This window comes from Lepidothrix coronata, unplaced genomic scaffold, assembly GCF_001604755.1.
Source record: "Lepidothrix coronata isolate B3197 unplaced genomic scaffold, Lepidothrix_coronata-1.0 Scaffold6, whole genome shotgun sequence".
Classification (NCBI taxonomy): Eukaryota; Metazoa; Chordata; class Aves; order Passeriformes; family Pipridae; genus Lepidothrix; species Lepidothrix coronata.
The window spans coordinates 1,031,491-1,055,365 of NW_016690186.1; the positions used below are offsets into that span (position 1 = coordinate 1,031,491).

Below are 23,875 nucleotides of genomic sequence, written 5' to 3' on the forward strand. Positions count from 1 at the left end.
TGCAGATACAACTTTTTTGAACTTCTGGAGTAGCAGACATTTATAGGCTGGTTGGTTTGAAGACGTTGAAAATCTCATGTTGGTACCTCTTTCATCAATCACTGAGAATAGTGTTTGAAGTGAAGTTTTTCTTTCATTGTTTGTTAACTAGTTCTCTAACAACCCCGAAGTCTTGGCATGTTTTGCCACAGAACTTGCTGGTGGGTGATGCTGCCTTTCCAACAGAGCACAGGATCTTTATAGGGAAGCACCGAAGGGGTGAAGTTATGAAAAACTTCATGTAACAACTTTGTATAACTTGCCAAAGTAATTAGGTATTCTAAGCATAAAGCATGGAGAGTTAAAAATACTAATTAGGAGTTCTTAATCTGATTATGAATTATGATTACACCAGAGCTCTTATTTTCAATTTGGCATTGCCTGAAAGGAAGATGAAATGCAACAGTACATCTGGGTACATTGGAACATAGATATTGGGATACAAACAACTAATTTAATTTTGAACTTTAACAACCTTTTATTTCTGGAAAGCTTAGTGCTTGGAAGTATCTGTAACTTCTTTCAGTTTTGTCACTTCTGAGACAATGTGATCTTTTAAAAAGACTGAGCAGTGATGATGCTAGTGTGTGCAAGTGGTAGGGGAACAAGGTCTGTTGAGTGCCTTCTGACAGTTTAAGTCACCTACTTGTCCTGACAGGCTGGCAAGGCTGACAAAGAGCTCCTGTCATCTCTCCCTGCAGCGTATCTTAGGTAAAACCAAGCTAGTTTTCTGCCTCTCCTGAAGAATATGGGTTTTAGTTCTCACGTGTGTTATGTTCATTTTGTCCTACTCTCTCCCTCTCACGTATTGTGGGAACCTTCTGTAACAGGGAAACATGTTTAAATATCCTACTATGAAAAATCCAGAGTTAATATTCTCCACGTGTAAGAAGTACGTTGGTAAATAATATGGAATTTCTGGGTGTGTGGAGATGGAGACTAAACGCATGGTCATGTGCAACCTAATTTTTGGTCACTGTTGTATATTACACTCCACTCTGCTTCTCAGTTTGATACGTTTCTCACTATGCTATTCTCATATATTTGAAACATCCTGAGTATTATAAACCAGTTGTAACTAAATAGAGATTACGGCATGGGAGGTTAAGTTACTGGATTTGCTTTCTGCAGTAGAGGCAGGTGTGTTCTGATGTCTTGAAAATGTGGTAATAAATATATGAAACACCGGTCTTTCTCCAGCACAAACCTCACTGGTAGTAAAACTTTTCCTGAATGCCTAACCTGGCTCTTTTGCACTTTCAGCTTGAGAATACTACTTGTAAAAACATCATATCTGATCTTCTAGATTTGTCTTGATTTTTTAATGGCATGAGCATTTCTGTGCCTGCTTTTCACAGTTTTTGAACCTTTAGACTTGAGACTGAGAGGGAGATGGCAAAAACATCTAGTTTCAGATCTTCAGAGGTGTCAGTAAAAGGATCTGTATAACTTAGTGCCATTTTCAGATGCATATGGTCATCTCTGTAGGGAGTATTTTCCTGTTCAATTCTTATTGGAACAAGCCTCTGAGACACATTATCCCTGGCTCATATTTGCCAGAGTAGTGCTCCCCCTGCCATGGACATCAGATAGTTTCAGCTAAGGAAATGACACACTGTTCGAATGTGGGAAGCTGGATCTGTCTTTGTATACATCTGGCTTTTGATGAGTGTCAGGAGCTCTTCTGTTTCATTGCTGTCCCTTCTCTCCAGAGAAGCTAAGTCCCCTGAATGCAGCACAGTGCAGTTTAAGTGCCTACTTATTTAGCTTTACTTCATGAGATGGATTATTCAGCAACTTCAAGGTTTTGCTTTCCTTGCGCTTCAGAGCTGGAGAAACAATGAACATTTTTCCTCTTACTTCCAGATATTCTGGAAGTCCAGTTATTTCACTCAAAGCAATTGTCGTGTGTCCTTCAGTTTAATTGGCATGGAACAACTCTATATTACTGTCTGTGACACATGCATGACAGAAGTAGTCAGGCATTTCCTAGTCTGGAGGCTGACTGAGATAAGGATGCGAAAATACGGGTTTGCTCTGCCAGGATGAGGCTTGGTGCAAGTGCTGTGCCCTGAAGAAGCAGAGTAAGGAAGACTTCTGGTACCTGAATTAAGGGAGTGTCATGGGGCAGCTGAAGTATCATTCTGCTTAAGATGCAGCTGTATCATTAGACTGCTAATAACTCAACTTAGAGACAGTTAACTCCTAAGTAATTTGAGTAGTTCATTACAGGCTGCTCAACTATCTTTCCCTTAGGGGTTTTTAAGTCAGGGATAAATGGGGAGAAATCAGACTGTCAGGCATTCTGTTAAATGGTGAAGCTGTGTTGGCAAAAGCAGTAACTGCTGTCAGCTTTTCAGATGAGATAAGTTCAGGTGAAATATTCCAGTTACATTTGCACATTAAATCATCATGCACTTGATGCAGCAGGGAGCAAAATTATCTTTTTGGCATCTCTTAATGCCTATACGTGGTAATTAATCCTGAGTTCCACTCTGATTTGAACTGTGTTAGTCATGGCACCCCGTGCTGATGGTAAAAACCTGTTATTGGCAAGTGGGAGAGTTTGGCCTGGCAACGATAGCACAAAGTTTTTTGTGTGTCCTGTTCAGTCTTTGCTTTAACTATATAAGAGAAACATCGTCTCCTTATTCCCTGTCTTTGCTGGTGTTCAGAGGCAATACCAACTTGTTGGTTTTAGTATTAGGAACTTGTTTTGGGAACCTAGTCCTGCTTGGAGCAATGTTCTTAATGATGCAGAGTTTAAAGGAATCAAATCATTAAGTTCTAACAGCACTTACATGTATCACTTTAAAGAAACACAGTATGTTAATCGCTACAGATGAAGCAGATGCCTTTCATGTGCTTCATGGCACAACATTTTACTGAATTTCAGGGATGGGTTGTTGTGACTCAAAGGACCTTCAAATTCCTTCTATGAACAACAGAGAGAAGCAGGTTTTTAGAGCAGTGCAGAGCAGCTTCAGTGCCTGAAGTTAAGCAGTGGGAACAATCTTTTGTCTTTTAGATTTGTAAACCTAGCATCTCTTGGCTTCATTTTAAAGGGGTTAATTCCAACCTTCTATTATTTCACTAAAATAAGATCTAGGTGAAATCTAGATATCATGCTTTAATGCATATTTTATTTGTGCCCTTACTGGTCACCTAAAACATAGTGCATTAGTTTCCACAACTTGCTTATCTTCTAGGCGGGTTAGGCCCAGGAAAGTTTGCTCATGTCTCGTGTGGTTAGAGCAGCATATTACTTTTTTCTTGCTCTGTTAGCAGCAGTGCTGCTGGAAGTTGGGGACCAGAGGTCGTAAATAGAGGAGAATGGTTGCAATATCCAGTCTAGCTGACATGCAGAGATAGATCACGTGTGATCTTGGTCATACAAATATAAAGTAAAATGCAGTGGCTTAACCTCTGTAATTCAGATGTTCTTCACTATTCATACAAGTGCTACTGAAACCATAGCGAATCTGATTGCAAACTTGTTTATTTTTCCTCTGGCTGGTTCAGGGTAATGGAAGAGCTGGTGCATTGGCAGTTGCTCCTGCTGAGTAAACTAGTGGACTGTGCTGCCCCATCTTTCTGCTTATGCTGAAGTAGTGAGCTGCTGTCAGGGAGGGATCCAGCTCTTACCTCTGGGCTCAGATGTGATACCTCATCTCCCAGGTTCCTGAGCTATAAACTTCCTTTCAACAGGCAGACTTTTAGAATAAGTGCTCTCTGATGCATTGATACCTACATGGAGAGTATGAGTATGTTGGCGGACGCTAAACAGTGGGTTAGGATGTATCACTTGAGCATGATCAGGTATGGTTTGGGAAGTGGAATTAATAACTGGCATACTGATCGAAGCAACAAATTTGCATGACCTTTGAAGATGCAACAGTTTCGTATGTGATTTTTTAAGTGCACATCCCAGACAAAATTACTTGCTTTCCATCTTTTAAAATTGAGAGTTCTGCAGAGAGACATTAAAAAATTTGAAACTGCCTGGGATTTGCAGTATTCTGTATTTAGAAATTTATTCTATTGATAGCTTCCATACCATGATTGCATTTGGTAGTGAGAAGTGCAAGATGTAGTGAGAGTTAACTGGCAGCCATAAGGCTTGTGCCCCTTCCCCCTTGGTTTTTCCCCCATCCCAACACTGAGGTCTGGAATGCTTAATAGGGTACTAGGCCTAAATCTGGGAAATGATGCCTACAGGATAGTGCACTCCACTGTATTTATTTGTCCTGTTTCTTAGCCTTCATCATCAATACAATTCCCTTTTAGTAGTTAAAAGAAGTTAACTAACTGAAAAGTTCGAGAAGTGTTCCTGATAAAAGGTAGTATTTTTTTAAAAGAACAGTTTCTTGCTGAAATGAGAGAAGTTAGGCAAAAATCCAGTTATAGGCACACTTAGTATCTAGTGGAGTGCTCCATCTTTTTATTTGAGCATGTATATGTATATATAAAGCTTAATTCCATACAGGTAGGAGGTGTGGGTTTTATTGTGCATATCCTCTCTGGTGTTCACACTGTGATCATGTTTTCTGTCATAAGATCTCTACACATTGCAAAAACACAGTTTTAGTATTTCTAGAGCATGTGATAATGCAGAGGAAATATTTTGCAAATATCAAACATTCTCGGTTTGCATTTTCTTTTTTCAAAGAAATTGCTCATTTTCATGTCTTACACTGAAAAACATGTCACCAAAGAAGTAACTTTTTGATAGTTTACTTCTGATTAGTATTACTTTAAAGATTTGATTTCCTGATAGGAAAAATCAGTTAAACATTATTTATGTCAGTCATTCTGACATATGCTGGGCAAACATTAAAACTCATATGTGTTGAAAGCAACAAAATTCTTTGTGGCAACTAAATCTTCTGATTAAATATAAAATTACTTTCAAACCATGTTTCATGGTTTAGTCATGTGGTCTTTTTTAATTCACAGAAGGGCTCTGTGTGTGAGCTCTGTGTGTGAGCTCACTTATACTTTGTCTCTCGAATAGGAAGGCATATCTCAAATTGAACTTGTAGTCTATTTTCAAAATCTGATCAAATACTTAAATAATAGCCTTGTTATAAGACCTCATTGATCTGCTGTTTCTTCATATGTGAAGATGTGAAGTTGTGAACTGGAAGTCCGTAATAACTTCTTCAAAAAAGGGACAAAACCTCTCTGAAGGGAAACTGCTTAGTGAAAATCAGGTTCTTGCAGTGTCTCGGTTTGAATGCATTTATTTTGCATTTCATGTCGTAAGGAGGGCTTTAAACCATCCTATGAGTAAAGGTTTTAGTAATCAGGAGATTATCTGTAGATTTTCTATCAATGTTATTGCATTCAGCTGAAGACAGGCTCCATTTGGAAAAAAAAACACCTTTCATGTAACATTTATAATCCTTCTGCACAACCATTCAGACTGTTTAGTTTTAATGTGCACATCAGAATGTTGAATGTCTCTCTCTAGTGAATAATTAAAGTGAAACAATGTCCTAAGTGCTGTTCATCTTAACAGTTGGCTTTTGTTCTACTTGTTTTTATGAAGTGGAATCTGTAAAACTACATATTGAGAACTGCAGAGAATTTTGCAGTATCTCCTCTCTCTTAGGATCCCCAACCATATGTGTAGGTCAAGGAGATAGGTGGTAAAAATCACCATGGTTCTACTGAAATAACACTTTGATGTGGTGGAGTCCCAAACTGTTTGGTCAAAGTAGCTTTGATTCTGTTGCATATACATTTATTTCTTTGGTTTTGGTGTTGGTTTGTGATGGCTTACCTGCAGCACTACTTATGGTCTGTGTTGGTATAATAGACAAATATTTTATAATCTTTAACACTTTAAAAATTGAAGTATTTCATATTGCATTAATCCACTGAGTCAAAGAAGAAAATTGTGTTCAGCAAACACGTGACAGAAGAGGGCTGCAGTTTTCCTGTGGTAGCACTCCAGCTTTGTCAGTCTTCCCAGCCCAGCTCTCTAAGAAAATGTCTCTTTGTTTTTTTAGTTTACTGCTTTCGTAGCTGTACAATTTCTGTTTACATCTGTGAAGCACATGATAATGAGGAGCATAAAATGATGCATAAAAATATCCAGTGATATAACTTGGGATCCAGCAGTATGATATGTTAATATTCCATTTCAGGAACCAAATATTAACTTCAGGTTTGATTTGAGCCCTGGCTTCTTTATTTTCTTTCCTATCTTCCAAGACCATGGCTCTGTGGCAAGGCAAATGCACCTGTGGTGGCCCCTCTCCAGCTCCACCTGCCTTTCTCCCAGGCATCACTAGCATTAGTGTGACACTGCAGATGTTAAGCCTTGAATCCGGTTCAAGGGGGCTTCTTAATAGAAAGCAGTTCAGTTGAGAGTTAAATGAACAGAGAGCAGTCTCACCAGAATGCCTTAAATGCCCCATGAGAAAGGCAGGAGTACACAGCTGGAATGGGTTGAAGGGCAGCTGTTCCAGCTTTGTCTCCCATTGGATTAGGTAGAGATTTGACAGATGGTTGCAACCTTGTGTTGCCACTGTGTGTAGGCTGCTCAGAGGTTCCAGGGAGTTCTAGTCTGTGGAGTTGTTTCTGCAGCAGTGTTACACTTCCAAGAGCAATGCTTTCACGGGACAGTTTAGCCTGCTTAGAATTGGGAATATATCAGTTGTGTAATTCAAATACCTATTTGTAAAGCCACAATAAATTAGTAAAACTGGTCCATCTCTCTCTACAGGTCTAATAACCTCTCTCCATGTTATTAGACCGCTAGCAGAAATGCAACATAAAGATGGCAAAACTGTTCAATCTGTTCAAACTATTCTATCTGCTGCCTGTCCTGTGAACTTGTTTAACTGTTGATCATATATTTATGATTTTTCTGTAAACACTGTATGTTGGCAAAGTTTTTCGAATGTGCTGTGTCAAGTGGTAGACTTTCTACTGTAGCTTTATTACACTTCTGTACCCTTTCATAAGGGAAAGGATTTCTTTAGAACTAGCTTTTCAATTGCACTCTCAAAAGCATGGGACTCTAGGTTTGTATTTAGATAGAGAAAAATAAAATCCATACTTTTATTTTGTCCTTTGTCGAAGGAAGGCATCCTGTCTGTTGGGAACCTCAGTCTACTAAACCAAGCTAGAAATTGTAGATGTTCAAGACTATCAAATGTTTTTTGGATAACTTGGTTCTTTAATAAACATGAAGCAAAGTTTAAAATAAATATTATAAAAAAAAAAATATGAAAACCTTACCCTTTGTTTCTTCTATGCTTCATCTACTTTTCTTCCCTTCCCTATAATTTTCGGTGTTCTTTCATGGACAGGTAAATCTGACTGCACTGGAATTTGGAGTATAACACTAAAAGCAGTACTCCTTAAACTTCAAGTCTTGTTCCTTTTAGCACACAGCCTCTAGAAATCTGTTGTGTGTATCTTAAAACTTTCCCTTGTATCATTGATTGTTGTTGACAACAGTCCATTGCTATATAGTATATATTAGTATAAAATTTTCAGGTAGTGTCTTGTGCCACTTTGCAATTATCTCCTTGTTCCATACTCACTGAATTTGTTGCCTTACACGTTGGATCAGTTCCATGTGCCTTTTCCTAAATCACCTTTAAACAACTGTGCAATTACCACAACACTTAAGTATATCTCAGCTTCAGGGTGGCAGTGTCTCTCATATGAAACAAAACCAATTAAATTAAGCAGAATGAAGCAACAAATTGGAATAAGAATTTGAGATACAACAAATTCATGTATTTACCTCCAAGCTTCCTTTTCTTCTTGGAAGAAGCGCTTCAGAAATAACAGAAAATGTGTGTTTAAAGAGAGGCCTGAAAAAGGGGAAATTGCTAGTGTGGAAGGAATCTCAGTTATTCTAATAAGAATGGAAAGATTAATTTACAAATGAAAATTACTTATGCCTCACCATCAGACTTCTGAATGAGCAGGGAGGTGAAAAAGTGTGATGTTTCAAGTTTCGTTGATCTGAGCTTTAATTGAGAAATGTAAGCTTCTCAAAAGTGATGTACTCCAGTTGCATGTTTGAAACTTTTCTGCATCCAGACATAATATTTTGTGTTCCTGTAAATTTATACTGAATCACTTGTTTCGTGTTTGAATGTTATTATCTGTAAATGCAAACTTGTTTGGTCCAGCTTCATCTGCTTTATGATAAGGATGGTTTTATGTTGAAGGAAGTCAGAAGGTGGCTAAAACTGACATTTTTATAAAGGCCTTTCTGTTCTAGTGTGAGGAAAATGGTTTAAAATAGGTTGAAATGGTCCAATTCATAAAAAAAAACCCTAAGTCTAATTCCTCATTACTTTCCGTTGTAGCATGCATCACAAATCTCCTAGATGCTATTCAGAATATTTTTTGAAATGATTTTTTTATCTTGGACGCAAGATCTATCCTTTCAGCGTACATGCTCCTACAGTGCAAAGTATTAAATGCTTGCATTCTTAAAGGTAACTTTAATTTTGTGAGATAAACAGTAATTTTTCAAATCCCAGTTTTTCTCTCAAGATTTAACTAAGGAACAGTGCAGGATAAATAAAAAGTATTAGACCCTTGATTTGTAATAGCCTGGGGATGAGAACTCCTGTTGGAGCAGGTCAAGAGGAGGGCCACAGAGATGATTTAGATGGATGGAATACCTCTCCTGTGAGGAAAAGCTCAGAGTTGGACGAGAGAAGGCTCTGGGAAGACATTAGAACACCCTTTCAATACTGAAAGGAGGCTACAGGAAAGCTGAAGGGACTTTTCAAAAGGCCATTTAGTGATAGGCCAAGAGGTGATGGCTTTAAAGTAAAAGAGGGTTGCTTTAGATTAGGTATCAGGAAGAAATTCTTTACTGTGAGGGTGCTAAAACACTGGAACAGGCTGTCCAGAGAAGTTACGGATGCTCCATCCCTGGCAGTGTTCAAGGCCAGGTTGGCTGGGGCTTTGAGGAACCTGGTCTAGAGGAAGGTGTCCCTGCCTGTGTCAGGGGGTTTGGAGCTAGTTGATCCTGAAGGTCCCTTCCAACCCAAACCATTCTGTGATTCTATGTTCATCTAACAGAGACTGTGAAAGAACTTGTCCTGGGTTAACCGGTGACACTCGGATGGAAGTGATAACCAAACAGAAAATTGACTGGTACTTGTAACAGCTGGTGATGCAAGGTTTTTGCATTTCAGAGGCCCTTGGTGGTGGCTAAAGAGGTGATGGGGTAGGAACACTGGGGTTTTCACCTGGGCTTGTGGCATGACAATGTAGAGGAGTAACTGCAGGTACTATTCTGTATGGGAAAATGGGATGAGAGCTTTTCCTTGCCTATGGACTTAAACTTCACACCTACAAAAGGTTTTGTAGGAGAGATACTGTTCTACTTACTGTATGTTGTTAGAAGTTGAATATGTCTCTGGGGGCACTAAGTACATACAAAATGTGCTACTGCTCTGACTTCTTGGAGATTTTTGCTCAATATACTGGACTATAGTGGGAGCCTTCATCACGCATCTGAAACAGTGTAAGCTATGCAACAGTTGTGTTATGGATTGTTAGCTTGATTGATTTTCCTACTTCAAAGTAATGGTGTAGAAATTTCACATTCAATGTGGTTCATCTGTGCTTTAAGAATAGGTAATGTTGTGGGCTTGTAATACGGTGAGCAGAGCCATGTATGAAGCAAGTGTCAAGGCTTTCAAAGCTCGATGTCAGAGAAGAAACACTAGAGTCAGTGCATGCATGTAAACATGAAACAAATGAAAAAAAAAAAAACTTCCAACGAGCAGGACAATGTTTGATGAGTTTAAAAGACCTTCCATAGTTGCTGGCTGTGTTTTTGGATGACTTTCAAATTTTGTTTGTTTTGGTGGTACACTTTTGAGTCCTGTAAAACCACAAAAAAGAGCAGCTCATTTCATTCTTTGCCCTCAGGAGTCTCTACTTTGAGGGTGATAACCTGCCTGTTATGATCAAGAGTCATATCTATTGAGTGCAGCCCAAGCATTCTACAGCAACACCTGATGAAGCTGTGAAGGAAGGTGCTAAATCGTAGCATATGGTTCAGCATACAACTCTGTGTTATTTTCTGTGCCAGTAATGTTTGAAGGTAACATTGTATCTTAGAGGAATTTTGGTTTTCTGGATGCTTAATGCTAAAACTGAGAAAAGGGGTGTTGGGTGATGCAGTTGAGGTGCTAAACTTCATTGTGTGATAGGAGTTGTAATGCACAGGGAATAGCTGTTCCACAGGACACTAAGCTGAAAACTATTTTTTGAAATGTGCAAAAAGAACTGATATTTTTAATTTATTTTTTTTAATAAAGCAAAAGCACATACTCAAGTTAGGGGATTTTTTTTTTTTAAGACTTCATTCTGAACATCATTCCTCTGAGCTGCTTCTATTGTTTAACCTGTGTAGGTTGAAATATCTGTGTAGTGAGAAAAAACATGGTACTAAATGTATGATCAGCAATGGAAAAAGAACGCCTACATTTCATGAGTCCTGAAACCTCTCTTTCAGCTGATACAGTGGTACAAATATTATGTTTTCTGTAACAGGCAGCAACCCAAGTATTATTATTAAAGACCTCTTTCAGCTTTTTTGTGGTTCTGTGAAGTGTTGATCTGCTTTCACAGGAGAGATTGAAGGATTGAAACATCCAGAAGAATTGTGCAGTTATTTTTCCATAGAATTTAGATATTGTTGCTCAAGGCACATACTAATAATTTGGGGAGTGTTTTTTCCTGGGTTGAGAGGAGAGATAGAAAATAAGTGACTTAGTGCACTTTAAAATGCAGGTGAAAAAAACACTTTAAAGAAGTGTTGGTATACTGTGGGACTAGATTGATTCTGTCTTCTTTTTTCCAACTTGAATGTGCAGTTATTCAGTCAGTGTCTGTTTTGTTAGCCTATGGGTTATATTGCCAGTTTGTCATTGGTGTTATTTGTGCTCATGCAGCTGGGTTATGGGAAGAAATACTTTTAGATGTTTTGCCACAGCCTCTGAAAGGCATATTGCAACAAGCAAAATCTGTGAGCTTCATGTGAGTGTCCTGTATCAGTTTTCAGGGTGTCTAAATGTTACCATTGGGCTTTGACCTTTTCTAGAAAGCTTTGTTGATGTTTGATTTGTACTTTATTTTCATAGGGATAGTTGATGGATACCTAAAGCTTTGGTACTCTGATTGTTGCTTCAGCTGACTGTTGACAGTAGACGTTATTTGAAGGAATAATTCTGAATTTAAAGCTTTTTCTTCTTTATCTACTTCATACTTCCCACCACTATCCCACTCCCCAGTCTCCAGGACATTTCTCAATCTAATTTTTTGCTGTATTTCAGGGAGTACCTTGGAAAACAGTTGCAGTCAGAACAACCTCAAACGGCCACCGCACGGAGCTAAACATTTCCATCAGTTCATGCAGTTCATGCTTACAACTACAGTATGTTTGTCTTAAAATTAATATAGAGAAAATACTGAAATCACATGTTCCCTCTCTGCTACTGGTGCATAAACATTCCAACTTTCCTCTAGTGTTGTTGGCTTAGTAAAAATTTGTTCAACTAGTTCTGATGCTTATGCCTATTAGCTTCTTGTTCTATTCTGAATGTATATGAAGAAATGTGGCTAATATATTGCATTTGTTTTATGTATTTATTCTCATAATAAAGAATATTAATAAAGGATGTCCCTTCCATAATGGATGTTATAATTAGCCCAGAAAATTTGTTCTCTTCTTTTTGTGGGTTGTCAGTGTTGTCACTTTCCAAGGAAAGCAAATACTCCTTATATGTCTCCAGACAAAATTTGACTTGGTGTTCCATAGAAAGTGCAGTAGCCTGAGAAATGCTGATTATGGGTACTAAAATATAAACCAACTCTTAAAACAGTTTTAAAATTGTATATAAGAGCAAATGTATAGGTGGGGCTTTTTTTAGTATGGGGTACTTCTCTTGTTAGAGACTACATTAAAAAATCTGGAAACGAGAAGAGGAAAAGAAAATGAACACTCTTCCATCTGTGAAAACTGGTGCACTCAAGACTGTTAGTCCAGCAGTATAACACCACTGTTGAGGCTGTAGATCAGAGATCAAGTTGTTGGTTTGTTTTTTTTTAATAACAAATTTGGCTATCAGTATTTTATGTGTTTTATAATTTGACAGTATAAAATATGTAAGCATCAATAAATCTAAGATGATCTTGGATTGGCATGTGAAAATAATTTTGTTGCATAGATAGAAGCTTGGCTCCAGGCACTTGCAGCATTACATAGTTAATATTCTTGCAATTCACTTTTAGAATTTAAAGAAAAAGGAGCAAACAATCTTTTTGGTAGTCTTGTGTGGTGCAAGTCTCTGGGGAAACTTAAAGTACTTTGTCATTAAGTGAAAAGGCAAATTTGGAGAACATTTTTTTTCATCATACGTAATTAAAATTTGACCACTGTTGCAGTGGAGAGAGAGGACAGTTAGGGGATTATAGTTTGATGATTTCTTGGCCTGCTTAATTAAAATTGGATTGTGTAGCTTAATGACTATTGTTTACTTCTCCATATAGGAGGCAAAGGCTTTGATATTGCAGTCAGTATCATGAGGATAGATGCTGAAGCCTGAAAAGAATTAACCTTCACTCAGACTAGTCAGTTTACATGAGTGGATCTTAGCTCTACATATTCCCACAGTGATGGGGGATACTGGTGGTGTGGGAAGCTGTTGGGAGAACAAGGGTGCACCTACACTGCCATTTTTATATTGGGTCAGTTGAATGCTTTTGAAATGAGTCTTTGAGTCCTCCCTGCGTTTCACACTTCTATTTGCATCGCATGATGGTGTCAGAACGTGAATGGGGTTCTTCCAATAAAGCTAAAGCTCAGGACATACATCCCGTGTGTCTTGGCTTTTTGGCAAGTGTTCAATCTGCTGGAGCAGGTAAGATATGTTTGAAGTAAGGCCTTTTGAAATGCACGCGGAGTGAAAGCTGGATTCTTAATGCCAAGTACCTTGCTCTACAAGTCAGATTCTCATGTCACACTTGTTGTTGATGTAAGAAGAGCCTAAGACTTATCTTGCAAATGCTGTAAAGGGTTTGTCCTATGGTTACACCTGTATTGTTGGGCCCAAGAACCATGGTGGGGCATGAATGGGGAAGGAATATACCCTCACGTTCAAAACCAGGTATGTTGTTTACTTTTCTGAAAGGAACACTGAAACACTGCTTGGTAAGGAGATTTAGGGTTGAATCATTTGAGTAAACATGATGAATGCTACCAATAGCAACCCCTTGAATTTCTGGAGGAGCTAGAAATAACCAAGCTAATCATTACATGAAACAAAATTGCTTACAAGGGTTGTCCTGAAACATTGTGTTTCAGTATTGTGAGTATTATGTTCATGTGTTGTACAAAGAAATTCTTCTCTCTTGCTTTTCTAGTATTACTCTGTGCATAGTTTAATTCTTCATTATGTGGTCTGTTTCTAAGCTATGTGATACCTGGCGTTCTCCACCATTTAGTTACCACCTCTATCTCCAACAGATTTTTAATTAAAGAAATAGTTCTGATGTTTCACTTATATCCCTGTGCAGTATTGATACTGTGAAACCTGAAAGCCCTGAGATTTCCAGCCCCCAGTGGTGAGATTCAGGTGGCTCAAGGGTTATGGTCTGAGTGAGTTGATGCCAACAATTGTACCTTAAGGAGCCTGGAAACCTTTGGGGGAGGAATTTCCTGTGCAGCCAGTAATTTGGACTGAAGTTGCTAGAGCTGAGGTCTCTGCAGGAGTCAGAGTGCTCACTGTGTCCTAGAGGTCCTGGGGAAGTTTGGTGTAGCAGGGGGCTGTAGAGTAGGTTCTTCATCTCCCATCCTATGGTCCCATCCTAGTCCTGTAGGCACTGAAAGGCCTTGAATCCGTGGTCCCAAGACAGAAAATAGGGCAGAGGTGTCCTGGAGCTTTTAACCTTTGGAATCAGGAAAATCAAAAGTTTTTGTTGAATTTTAACTAATTCATAAAACTTTCTACTGCATTTGTTTTGTATGTGACAAGTTAAACTTAGTGTTAGCTTTTGCTACTGAGCACTGTTTTTACTATTCACCTGGTCACATTAGCTCTCTTAACTTGCTCAACCGTGTTCTCCCAAAATCTGGCATGGTGCAGGCAGGCAGATGCCATGGTGGCAGATTGATTGCTTCAGGGCTGTGTGATGACAGTGTGGGCAGAGCTTGGTGTTAGGAAGAGAAATGTGTGCCAGCAGCTTCCTTGCTTCCCTCGGTGACATGAAGATTCAGAAATCAGCTGCCATGGACCAGATGACTAACTTGCTTCTGAAGTGAGAAGATCCTCCAAATTAGGGTAATCAGTCTTCTCTTTGTGAAATTCACCATTTTCCAAACTTTTGATTTCATTCTTATGTTCCATCCAACAATAAATTGAGTTTGATTTTCCTGTAATGAAAGTAACAGTCTTTGAAATCTTTATACGATGCCTTTAGTTTTGCTTTTGAGATTTCTTCTGCTTTTCTGCTTAAATGATTGTCTTTAAACTTTGGGTTTGGTCTGAAGTCTAAATGGTAAATAAATTTGAGTAAGTTTTCGAGATGCAGCAACTGTGAAAAGAATGTAACCTGTAACAATTCTGTGTAGGAGGGATGGAGGGGATGTGTGATGAAAAACAGTACTGACACCTAGAACTAAGGAAAATGCTTTTAATCATATGTTAGGTGAATGTTTTTTATTCCCACAAGTCATTTGAAATCTTAAGGCCTGCAGTCAGGTGAAGAGGAGGCCAGATTTTGCTCTTGGCCACTGTGAGCTACTTTTCTGGAAACAAACCAGGGCTGAGCAGGGGAAGGGCTGCCCAGGCCCTGGATGTACCACGCTACATCAGATCTCTCTTCAGTATCTCATCTGAGTTTCAAAAACATCTTTGTGCACCTGCATGAACAAATTAAGACAGTCAACAGTTTCTAATGCTCAGAACTGCTGGGGCAGTATTTTTTTCACAAATATGACATGTTGGTTTTAGCCCGGTGAGTGACAAGGAGTCAGACGGGATTTGGTTGACCCATCTCTATCCAAAAGCTTTTGCTCTTCCATTTGGCAGCATCTGCAGAACAGTTGGGAGTTGTCTTTTTAGAACCACATGTTGTCAGACCTGCGAACAGAGCTCATGCTGTCATGGGGATCAGGTATGTTATTAATTGTATTTGCTTCCTCTTAGACTCCAATATGATTATTTAAAAAATCCAAACTGCTGTTCAAATTTTCAAATGGCCAAGGGTATCATCATTCAAATACCCGAGAAAGCAGGAACCTGTTTTGCAAATGTTAGGTGCAGCATTTGGGGTGTTGCCTTTGAAGTCTTCTTGCCTCGGGATGTGCATATTTCATTGCAACAGGTGATTCTGAGATACATCAGACATCGGTGAACACAAATCATGTTCTAAAAACTGTCAATATCCTTTGTTTAAGAATATTTTTCATGACCTGCCGCTTGGCCTTACCACTGCTTGTAAGCTAAACTACTGTGTAGTAAGGAGTCTTATAAATAATAATAATAACAAAATCAAATAATGACTCATTTTCATGCAAAGTGTTTTGTTTCTGTTTCTTGGTTGTATCCAAGAACATTTCTGTGCTATGGGAATGTAATTTTTTTTGGAGGCAAAACTTGAAGAGGAGAAAAAAAAACCCTTTTCATGTAAAAGTGAACACAAAGGCAATATATATATATTTTTTAACCTGATAGTCAACAGATTTTCCTGAAAGTGCACAATTTGAACCTCTGTGTGAAAACTGAATATGCAGAAGGGAAAAATTAAGTTTTTCCAAGAGTCATCTTTGGTGCCCTTATGGGCACATTTATAATATAATTTCTTCAAGGCTCTTGTTTGCTGTGTCTGGATTCTGTGTAAAGACAAACTGTCAAGTTGAAAATATAAATAACTTTTTCAGTGTCATCAATAACTATTTTAAAAAGGCTGCACACATCCAGCTCTGCCAAGAAATAGGCAAAGAAATTAGATAGCTGACTGTGGCAATGTCTGTAAAAACCTTTTGATTTGGAAATCACAGAACTGCTACAATATCAGATTATTTTGTAGCAAGAAAACATGATAAATTGTGGACTTAAAGGTCATCTTTCTCTAGGCAATTTCCATGGTGAGGAGGTGTGCAAAACAAACCTGTTCTGTCAGGTTTAGTTGGCTAAAATAAAGCTTTGGATTATGAGTCTGCCACTGTGGGGATCACAGCAATACTTTTTTTTCCCCCCCCAGAAGATCGCAGGATGTCTTCATCTTTGAGACTTACAAAGGTTACAGTGCGTTTACAAAGAATCACTTTTTATCTGGCTTCCTCAGCTGGTGCATTTGAACAGAACTAGTTCTTTTCTATCCAAGTTTATGGGCATGAGACCACTGGTGAAATACTAAAATCCATTTGGGATGTCTTCAATTGGTGAAGTCCTTTTACCAGACATACATAGATTGTACCTTCTGTTGTGTTTCTGAATGTCACATCTCTCTTAGTGTTTCAGTTCTTAGGGGTCATCTAGTTATTTCTGTATTATATCCTAATTTATCTTAGAATTGGTAGAATTTCACAATTTAAATACATTGTCTTGCTATGTTAAGCAGATGATGGATGAGACCTAGAATAAGGGAAATGTTTCAGAAAAAAATAGTTTTCTCTGATAAGAAAAGGTTATTTATGCCTCTTCTGTCTTGTTCTATTTTACCTGTTTTTCTTATACGTTCTGATTAAAATTCTGTCAATGCTATTTCTAAAGAAAGAGTTGAGATTTTTATCCTATTGCTCTTAATCTGGTAAGTCTCTTTTTTTCCCATGTTTTTTCTGCAGCAGTGGGGATGCAAACACGTATCTCTTGATGGCTATGAGACTACAGCTTAAATTTTTTCTGTATGCAGATATGGAAAATCACAATTTTGGTTAAAAAAGCCAATTCATACTATGGAGTCATCCTAGATCACCAGACACAATAAATATAATACTTGAAATCAATAGATGTTTAAAAGGTTCCTCCTCACCTTCTGCCCCAAGACAAATTGAGGAACAGATGTTGAAAAATGATGATTGTGAAGAGCGTATTCTTGAAGAGTTGTTTCGTGCTGTGCTTGTAATAGATATATTTTCCATTCACTGTGGTCATATCTCACAAGACACTGGCTCTGCAGTATCAGCAACATGATACTTAAAATTTAATCTGTGTGCCCTGAACTCAGTAGCCTGAGAGAATTAGATAATATATTATCAATTTAAAATAAAATTCTGATATAAATAAATAATAACAAAAGTAACAAGAAGGTAACTTTTTTCTCATAATTTTTCTATTTACCATAAATCTATAACAGTGACGTGTAAACCACTTTTTGAGAAACACTGAAAGGAACTCCATTGCAGCTTCTGTGGGTGACGCTAATGACTTGTGCAAGAGAAAGTTAAATCTTAGTCTTTGTCAAAGTAGACTGCTCTGTGCCATCTACCCCTCCCGCTGCTCAGTGTCTCAAGTCATGTTTAATTTGAAATGTCCATGGTGCAACATCTCTAGAGCTGTTTGCTTCTCCCTTATCCCCAACTGGGGATGTTTGTCAGGTAAATGGATGCAAAAAGAGGTCAACGAGTGGAGGATCTCAAGCTGGCTTTCAGCTGTCAACAGTTGGTGTGGCTTTGCAAGACTTGAGAAATAATTGATACTGTTGGCTTGTTTTCCACTCTATAGACAGCCAGCTACTACTTACCTTAGGAAAATCCAACAAACCAAACCCCTTCAGGATGCATGCTGAGGCTTCAGTGTAGCACACATTGTGATGGACTGAAATGTCGGTAATGTCTTAAAAATTGTCAAAATCACAGAAAGACTTTTTGTCAAACTGCAAAGAAACAATTGTCTGTCTGCAACCACCAAGGTGTCCCCCCTCCATGCCTCCTGACTGGAATTTGGACTGGGGACTTGAGATAAGACTACTGTCTAATCATCTCAGGTCTGAGGAGAAGTAAACAAGGCCCAGGCAGTGGTGGAGGAGAAGTGTTTTGGGTGTGTGATGGTGAAATAAATCTCTCCACACCAAATCAGAGTAAACCCCCCCACCCCCGCTCTGGGAAGACCACGTACACACGGGACATTCATGTGAGAAGCAGCTAAGAAGGGCTCATAAACCATCAAAGACCCACAAAATGCCCCCCCCCCAACGCATTCCTGAAGCCTTCCATCACCAGAGGACTGCATGTGATCCAAGTGAGGTAACAAATCCAAAGATTGTCACAAGAGACTGCAAAGCTTCCCCCCCACCCCCATGAGAGGTGCCTGGCATCTCCTGAACATATATTGATCCATTGGACTCTGTTTTGTGGGACCCTCACCACCAAGAAGACCAGAAGAACCAGACCAATGGGACGCCGCTGGCTTACACAGAGTGGTGATACATTTTCTCTTTTAATTTCTCTCTGTCACTTTCTTTCTTTCTTTCCCCCCTCGTTTTTCCTAATTCTTTCTATCTCTCTTCCTCTGTATCACATTTACCATTAAATAAAACCCGTACTGTTGACTTAGGCATCTGATCTCATTTGCACCTCAATTCGGGCAGAGGCATTTCTAATAATTTTAATAACCAAATCATAACACACATGTAGCCATTTCACTTTCCTCCTGAATGTGTCTGGATTAGCTGTCTAGTTCAATGTTGTGTCTGGACACAAGTGCTTATTCCTAGGGCAGTGAGGAACTGCTTTCCGTTCCCACTTAACCTTCTGGCTTTCTGGGAGCCTGACAAAGCAGCAGAAGGGGTTTCATGGCTTGTACTGAATGTATTTCATTGCTGCCAATTTGTCTCCTTTTGTAAGCAGACCTACAGCTTCTTTTTTCTCTCTTCCACCGTGACCGCAGGAAAACCTGCTCCCTCTGAGGCATAAACACCAGGTAAGCCAAGAGAGATAATACTTCCTCTTGGTGAAGTTATGGATAAAGAGCTCCATGCAGCTTTTCCAGGGGTGAAAGTTGTTTGTATTTCTTTTAAGGCTACTTTTTTTAGTCTTGATTATATTTTTTTTCTATTATGTGAAACTGTTAGATATTGCAGATAAAACTTGTCATTTTATGAAGTGGTAGGCAAGCTATTACCTACTAAAGTGCCTGGAGAGTGAGTGAAATAGAGTCAGTCCTGATCAAATGATGCTTCTGAGACTTACTCAAAGGGCTGTTAATAGTATTGTGGCTTTCTACCTTTAGCCTGACACGTGTGCCATGCCCTAGAGGTCATCATTCACCAAATGGGGGAAGGTTGTGTTGTGCAGATAAATGTAACTGGCAGCAAAAAATCTGTGCATCTAAAGGATTCTGCTGTGTTTCTGTAGGCTGGCTGGGGAATTACAGCAGAAAGACACAGTCTGAAGGGTCCTTGGTGATTACCCAGGTCCGTATGAATGGGGAGGTTTGAGCACTATGGGGTGCTGGGGGGAAGTGGACAGCTGCCTCTAGCTTCTACCTGGATTCCTGTTTTGGTAAGTTCACCTTTCCTAAGCCCCAGTGTCCTTGTATTAGTCTTTGACAAGTTAAACTGATACCTTATATCTGCAGAAGTATGTAGTGGTTTGCTTTCAGAGGGGCTCCTCAATGATGACCAAAGGATAAACCATTAATGGTTTTGTTGACTTTCCTGAGCTTTAAGAAACTCTGCTGCCAGATCAGGTAGTAACTTATCTGTCTATTTAAAGTACCTTTTGGCTATTGTATTTTGAATACAAAAATTGCCACGAAAGATCTTTACAATGGGGTCTGCATAAAGCTTCTCTAAATTTCTCCAAATTCTCTTTGGGAATTTGCTTATAGTAAACATTACTTTAGCAGAAGTGCCTGCCCTTCTCCTAGCATTTTTGAAAATGAGTGGCTGGTGAGTGCTAAGGGATGACCAAAGTAGAGGACAGTGCTTTTTCTCAGCACAACTTTGCAGTGAAGGAGTTAAAGATTGCAATACTATCAGGAGCTCCTGTGTTACATAAATAACTTAGTGATGCTGCTTACTTAAACCAGTGCTTGGGAATGCTGTTTAATCACCACTGTCGCAGCCTGGGATTTGAAATAAGCTAAACAGGTTAAACAAAAGAAATCTGTGTGCCAATTTAGTTTGTTATGAAAATAGTTTGGTTTATGCCATGCAAAATGACCAGGCTGCCATGTAGCCTCCCTTCCAAGGTACGACATCAAGAGGTAACTGGTTTGTATTAAATAAGAAGATTTTCATGAGAAGTGCCCAACTCTTTTAGCAGACACTATGAGCAGTGCAGGGCATTGCTTTATGTTGTGGTTTAGGAATGGTACTCCCCAATTTAGTGCTCTCACTGAGACTCTCCGAAACCACATTGCCACTTGCTTGCTTCTCTCCTCCCACTCCCGCTCTCCTCTGTGGTGGGATGGAGAAGAGAATTGGAGGCACAAAAGGTAAAGATCACAGGTTGAGATAAGAACAGTTTACTGGAAGAAGCAATGAGATAAGAAAACAAACTAACACCAACAGTGCTAATGTCAAAACCCCAACAACAGAAAACACCTTACTGCTCCCTCCTGCTTGGAACCACAGACACACCCCTGCTCCCTGCTCTGCTTTTACTTGACCTGAAGGAACTCCTTCTCCTCAGAAGAGACTCTCTCCCCCCCTCCCCCCAAGCAATGCATCCAAGTGGATTTTGAATATCACCAGAGGAGACTCCACAGCCTCTCTGGGCAGCCTGTTACAGTCCTCTGTCACACTCCAAGTAAGGAAGTTTTTCCTTGTATTCAGATGAAACTTCCAGCATTTCAGTTTATGCCCATTGCTCCTGGACCTGAGTATTGTAACTTATTCTTGCGCTGCTATTTTCCTACAGCTGCTGAACCTTTAGTGACAGCAACTCTCTCTCAGACACCTCCCAAAGAATTTTAGAGAGAAATGACTTAGAAACATTGTTATCTCTGTTTCTAATGGGTCTTGATAGCATACCAACTCTTCTTCCTTGAGTCAGAATGCAAAAATTAAGAGCATGACAGATGTGATGTATTAGAGGTGTCAGAAAGTCCTGACACGAACCTGACATCTGTGTTACAAAGAACAGGCTTATGAGACACGGTAGATGTGTACACCGTATCTGTAGATGATGCATCCTTCCACAAAAAAATCTTAAGCATGAGGACCACAGGCAGAACTAATGAGGTGGTGAATAACTGAAGCCTTAATTACTGCACTGATATACTCTGTTTTTATTGTCTTTCCCAGGTGAGAATCATGGCTTTCTGGGAAAGGTCGCAGTATTGGATCTACATTTAAAAATGTCTTAATTAAGTTGTTTACTCACACAACTATTTTTCGTTTGATTCTGTAGGAGAGTAAAACGACTTTTATATACTTACATGTACTTCATAATTATCTTGTCACTGAGTCTGCTGGCTTGACTTGTTTTTCACACAGAGTGAACTACCTGGTGATATGACAATAGACTTGAGTGCTGTTACTTGAATTTGGTTTTTCTCTTGCACCCAAGAAACTCTGTGGTCAAATATGTCAGTCTTCGCTTCCCTCTTAACCATCCTGAGCCACTCAGGTATTGTTTACTATTGCATTATTCCATTCCCATGGTAATGTTCTTTTGAAGATAATAGGGAAAGTCACTTCTGTTGTCTTAAAAATACTTTCCCCCGAAGCTGTTTTCCTTTGTTAATAGTTCCATTTTGATCTAAGTGCAATGATGTTCTGTTAACATCACACAGCTATTCTTGTTTCACCAGTGCCTTCGGAGTGGCCTCATAATTTATTTGGTGCACAGCAAGATCAGGATATGAGGGGAAGATATGTAGCATAAGTAGGTGTTCAGAGATAATTCTGTGCTAATTTATTAATCTGGTGGTTCTTGATGGCAGCGCCACTGCCTTTCCTATGCCGACCCATTTCACGTTAGTGTAAAAATGGTACAACAGTACCTGGGTTCTACCTGTCCTCCCTCATTTTTGTCATTCATTCTGTTTGTCCTTCACTGGCTTACAGTGAGGGCCAATGTAATCTAATTCTTGACTGCTGTGAATTACCTCATCTGGGTTCCTGATGAATATAACTAGTATAACTCTGTAAAAGCTCGTAAGGCTTTGGTAGACTACTGAATGTAAGGGTAGAATTTTTTTGGTTTTTTAGTACATGTGTGTGTGTGTGTGTTTCTGACTGTGTTAGTAGAGAGGATGAAGCTTTCCTGCTTTCTCTAGTTCTGGAGCTAAGAAGAGGTTAACTTCCACTTCTGCTTGCTGGAGTTAGAAGACTTTTAACATGTTATCCTGAAATGCAGGACTGTTTTTGCATGTGTGTAGATACATAACAAGCTCTAATTAAGAAGATTTGCTGTTTTCTTCCTGAGCTGAATTGCTCTGAGGTGTTTCCAAAGTTGAACAGGGTTGTTAATGCAGCATGATTTTATTTAATTTTTTTTCCATTTTTACAAAACTTGCTTAGGTGATGAGATGTTAGTGATTTATTTACCTTAAATAAATTGCTTAAGTATAATGGTATTAGTAATACTCTGAGTATGACACCGTCTCTCCTGTACAGTTACCTTAAAAGGAGTTAATTATTAGCTGTTAAATTAATTCAGCCTCTGTGATAACATATTTAAGAAGGAGAAAAAAAGGTTTTGTGCAGATTAAAATTGCAGCCAGAGAAGAGCAGAATGAGAACATGTCAACAAGTCTGCAGACACCAAGGTCAGTGGAGAAGGAGGGAGAGGAAGTGCTCCAGGAGCCGGAGCTGAGGTTCCCCTGAAGAGTGTGATGCAGACCACGGTGGAGCAGCTGTGTCCCTGCAGTCCATGGAGGACCATGGGGTTGCAGAGATCCACCTGCAGCCCATAGAGAAGACCCACACCGGAGCAGGTGGATGCCTGAAGGAGGCTATGATGCCATGGAAGGCCCATGCTGGAGTAGGGTCCTGGCAGGGACCTGCTGACCCATAGGGAAAGGAGCCAACGCTGGAGCAAGTTTTTCTGGTAAGACTTGTGGCCGTGTGGGGGACCCACGCTGGAGCAGCTTGTTCCTGAAGGACTGCACCCCATGGAAAAGTGACTCACATGGCACAGTTTGTGAAGAACTGGGATGGACTCAATGCTGGAGAAGTTCGTGAAGGACTGCCTCCTGTGGGAGGGACCCCATGGGGAGCAGGGGAAGGACTCAGGCAGAAACGGTCTGTGATGAACTGACCATAACCCCCATTTGCCACTGTGGGGGAAAAGGTACATCTTGGGAAGGAAGGAGAGGTGGAAGAAGGTGTTTTCAAGATTTATTTCTCATTCTACCGCTCTGATTCCGTTAGTAATAAATTTAATTAATATCTCTACTTGGAGCCTGTTTTGCCTGGGATGGTGATCAGTAAGTGGTCTGTCCTGGTCCTTATTTCAGCTCGTGAACCCTTTGTTATATTTTCTCTTCTCTGTTCAGTTGCAGAGGGGAGTGAGAGAGTGGCTTTAGTGGGTACCTGCTGTCCAGCCAGGGTCAACTCATTACAGATGCAAATCTGAGCCTCTCCAAGACAGTGGACTGGGGGCTGGAGAGTCCCCAGTCTGAAATCAGTATCTTTGGATGCTTGTAGTTTGTATCCAGCTCCAAGTGGACTGTAGAGCTGATGCTGGAAACTGATTGTCTCTTCATGCATTACAGTCTACCTTACATAGAAAGTTAAATATTGGGGCAGAGATTGGAATGAAGGAGTCTGAGCATTTATTATAGACACAGAAGACAGAGGTTATATCTGAATCAGTGAATCAGCTACACAAAATGGAGACACTTCCCAAGAACACTAGGCTGGTGGTCACAGTACCTGTCTG

At 39.5% G+C, this 23,875-nt stretch overlaps 1 protein-coding gene across 2 annotated transcripts in view; it reads left to right on the forward strand.

Annotated features, from left to right (window-relative positions):
* The window catches only part of ATP6V1H (ATPase H+ transporting V1 subunit H), a 47,448-nt gene extending 35,705 nt beyond the window's left edge, over positions 1-11,743 (forward strand). For both annotated transcript variants that reach the window (XM_017832801.1, XM_017832805.1), the window contains exon 14: positions 11,373-11,743. In XM_017832801.1, coding sequence (XP_017688290.1) covers positions 11,373-11,433 — 61 coding nt within the window. In that variant the 3' untranslated portion in view covers positions 11,434-11,743. The remainder of the gene's footprint in view (positions 1-11,372) is intronic.
* The last annotated feature ends 12,132 nt before the right edge of the window (positions 11,744-23,875 follow it).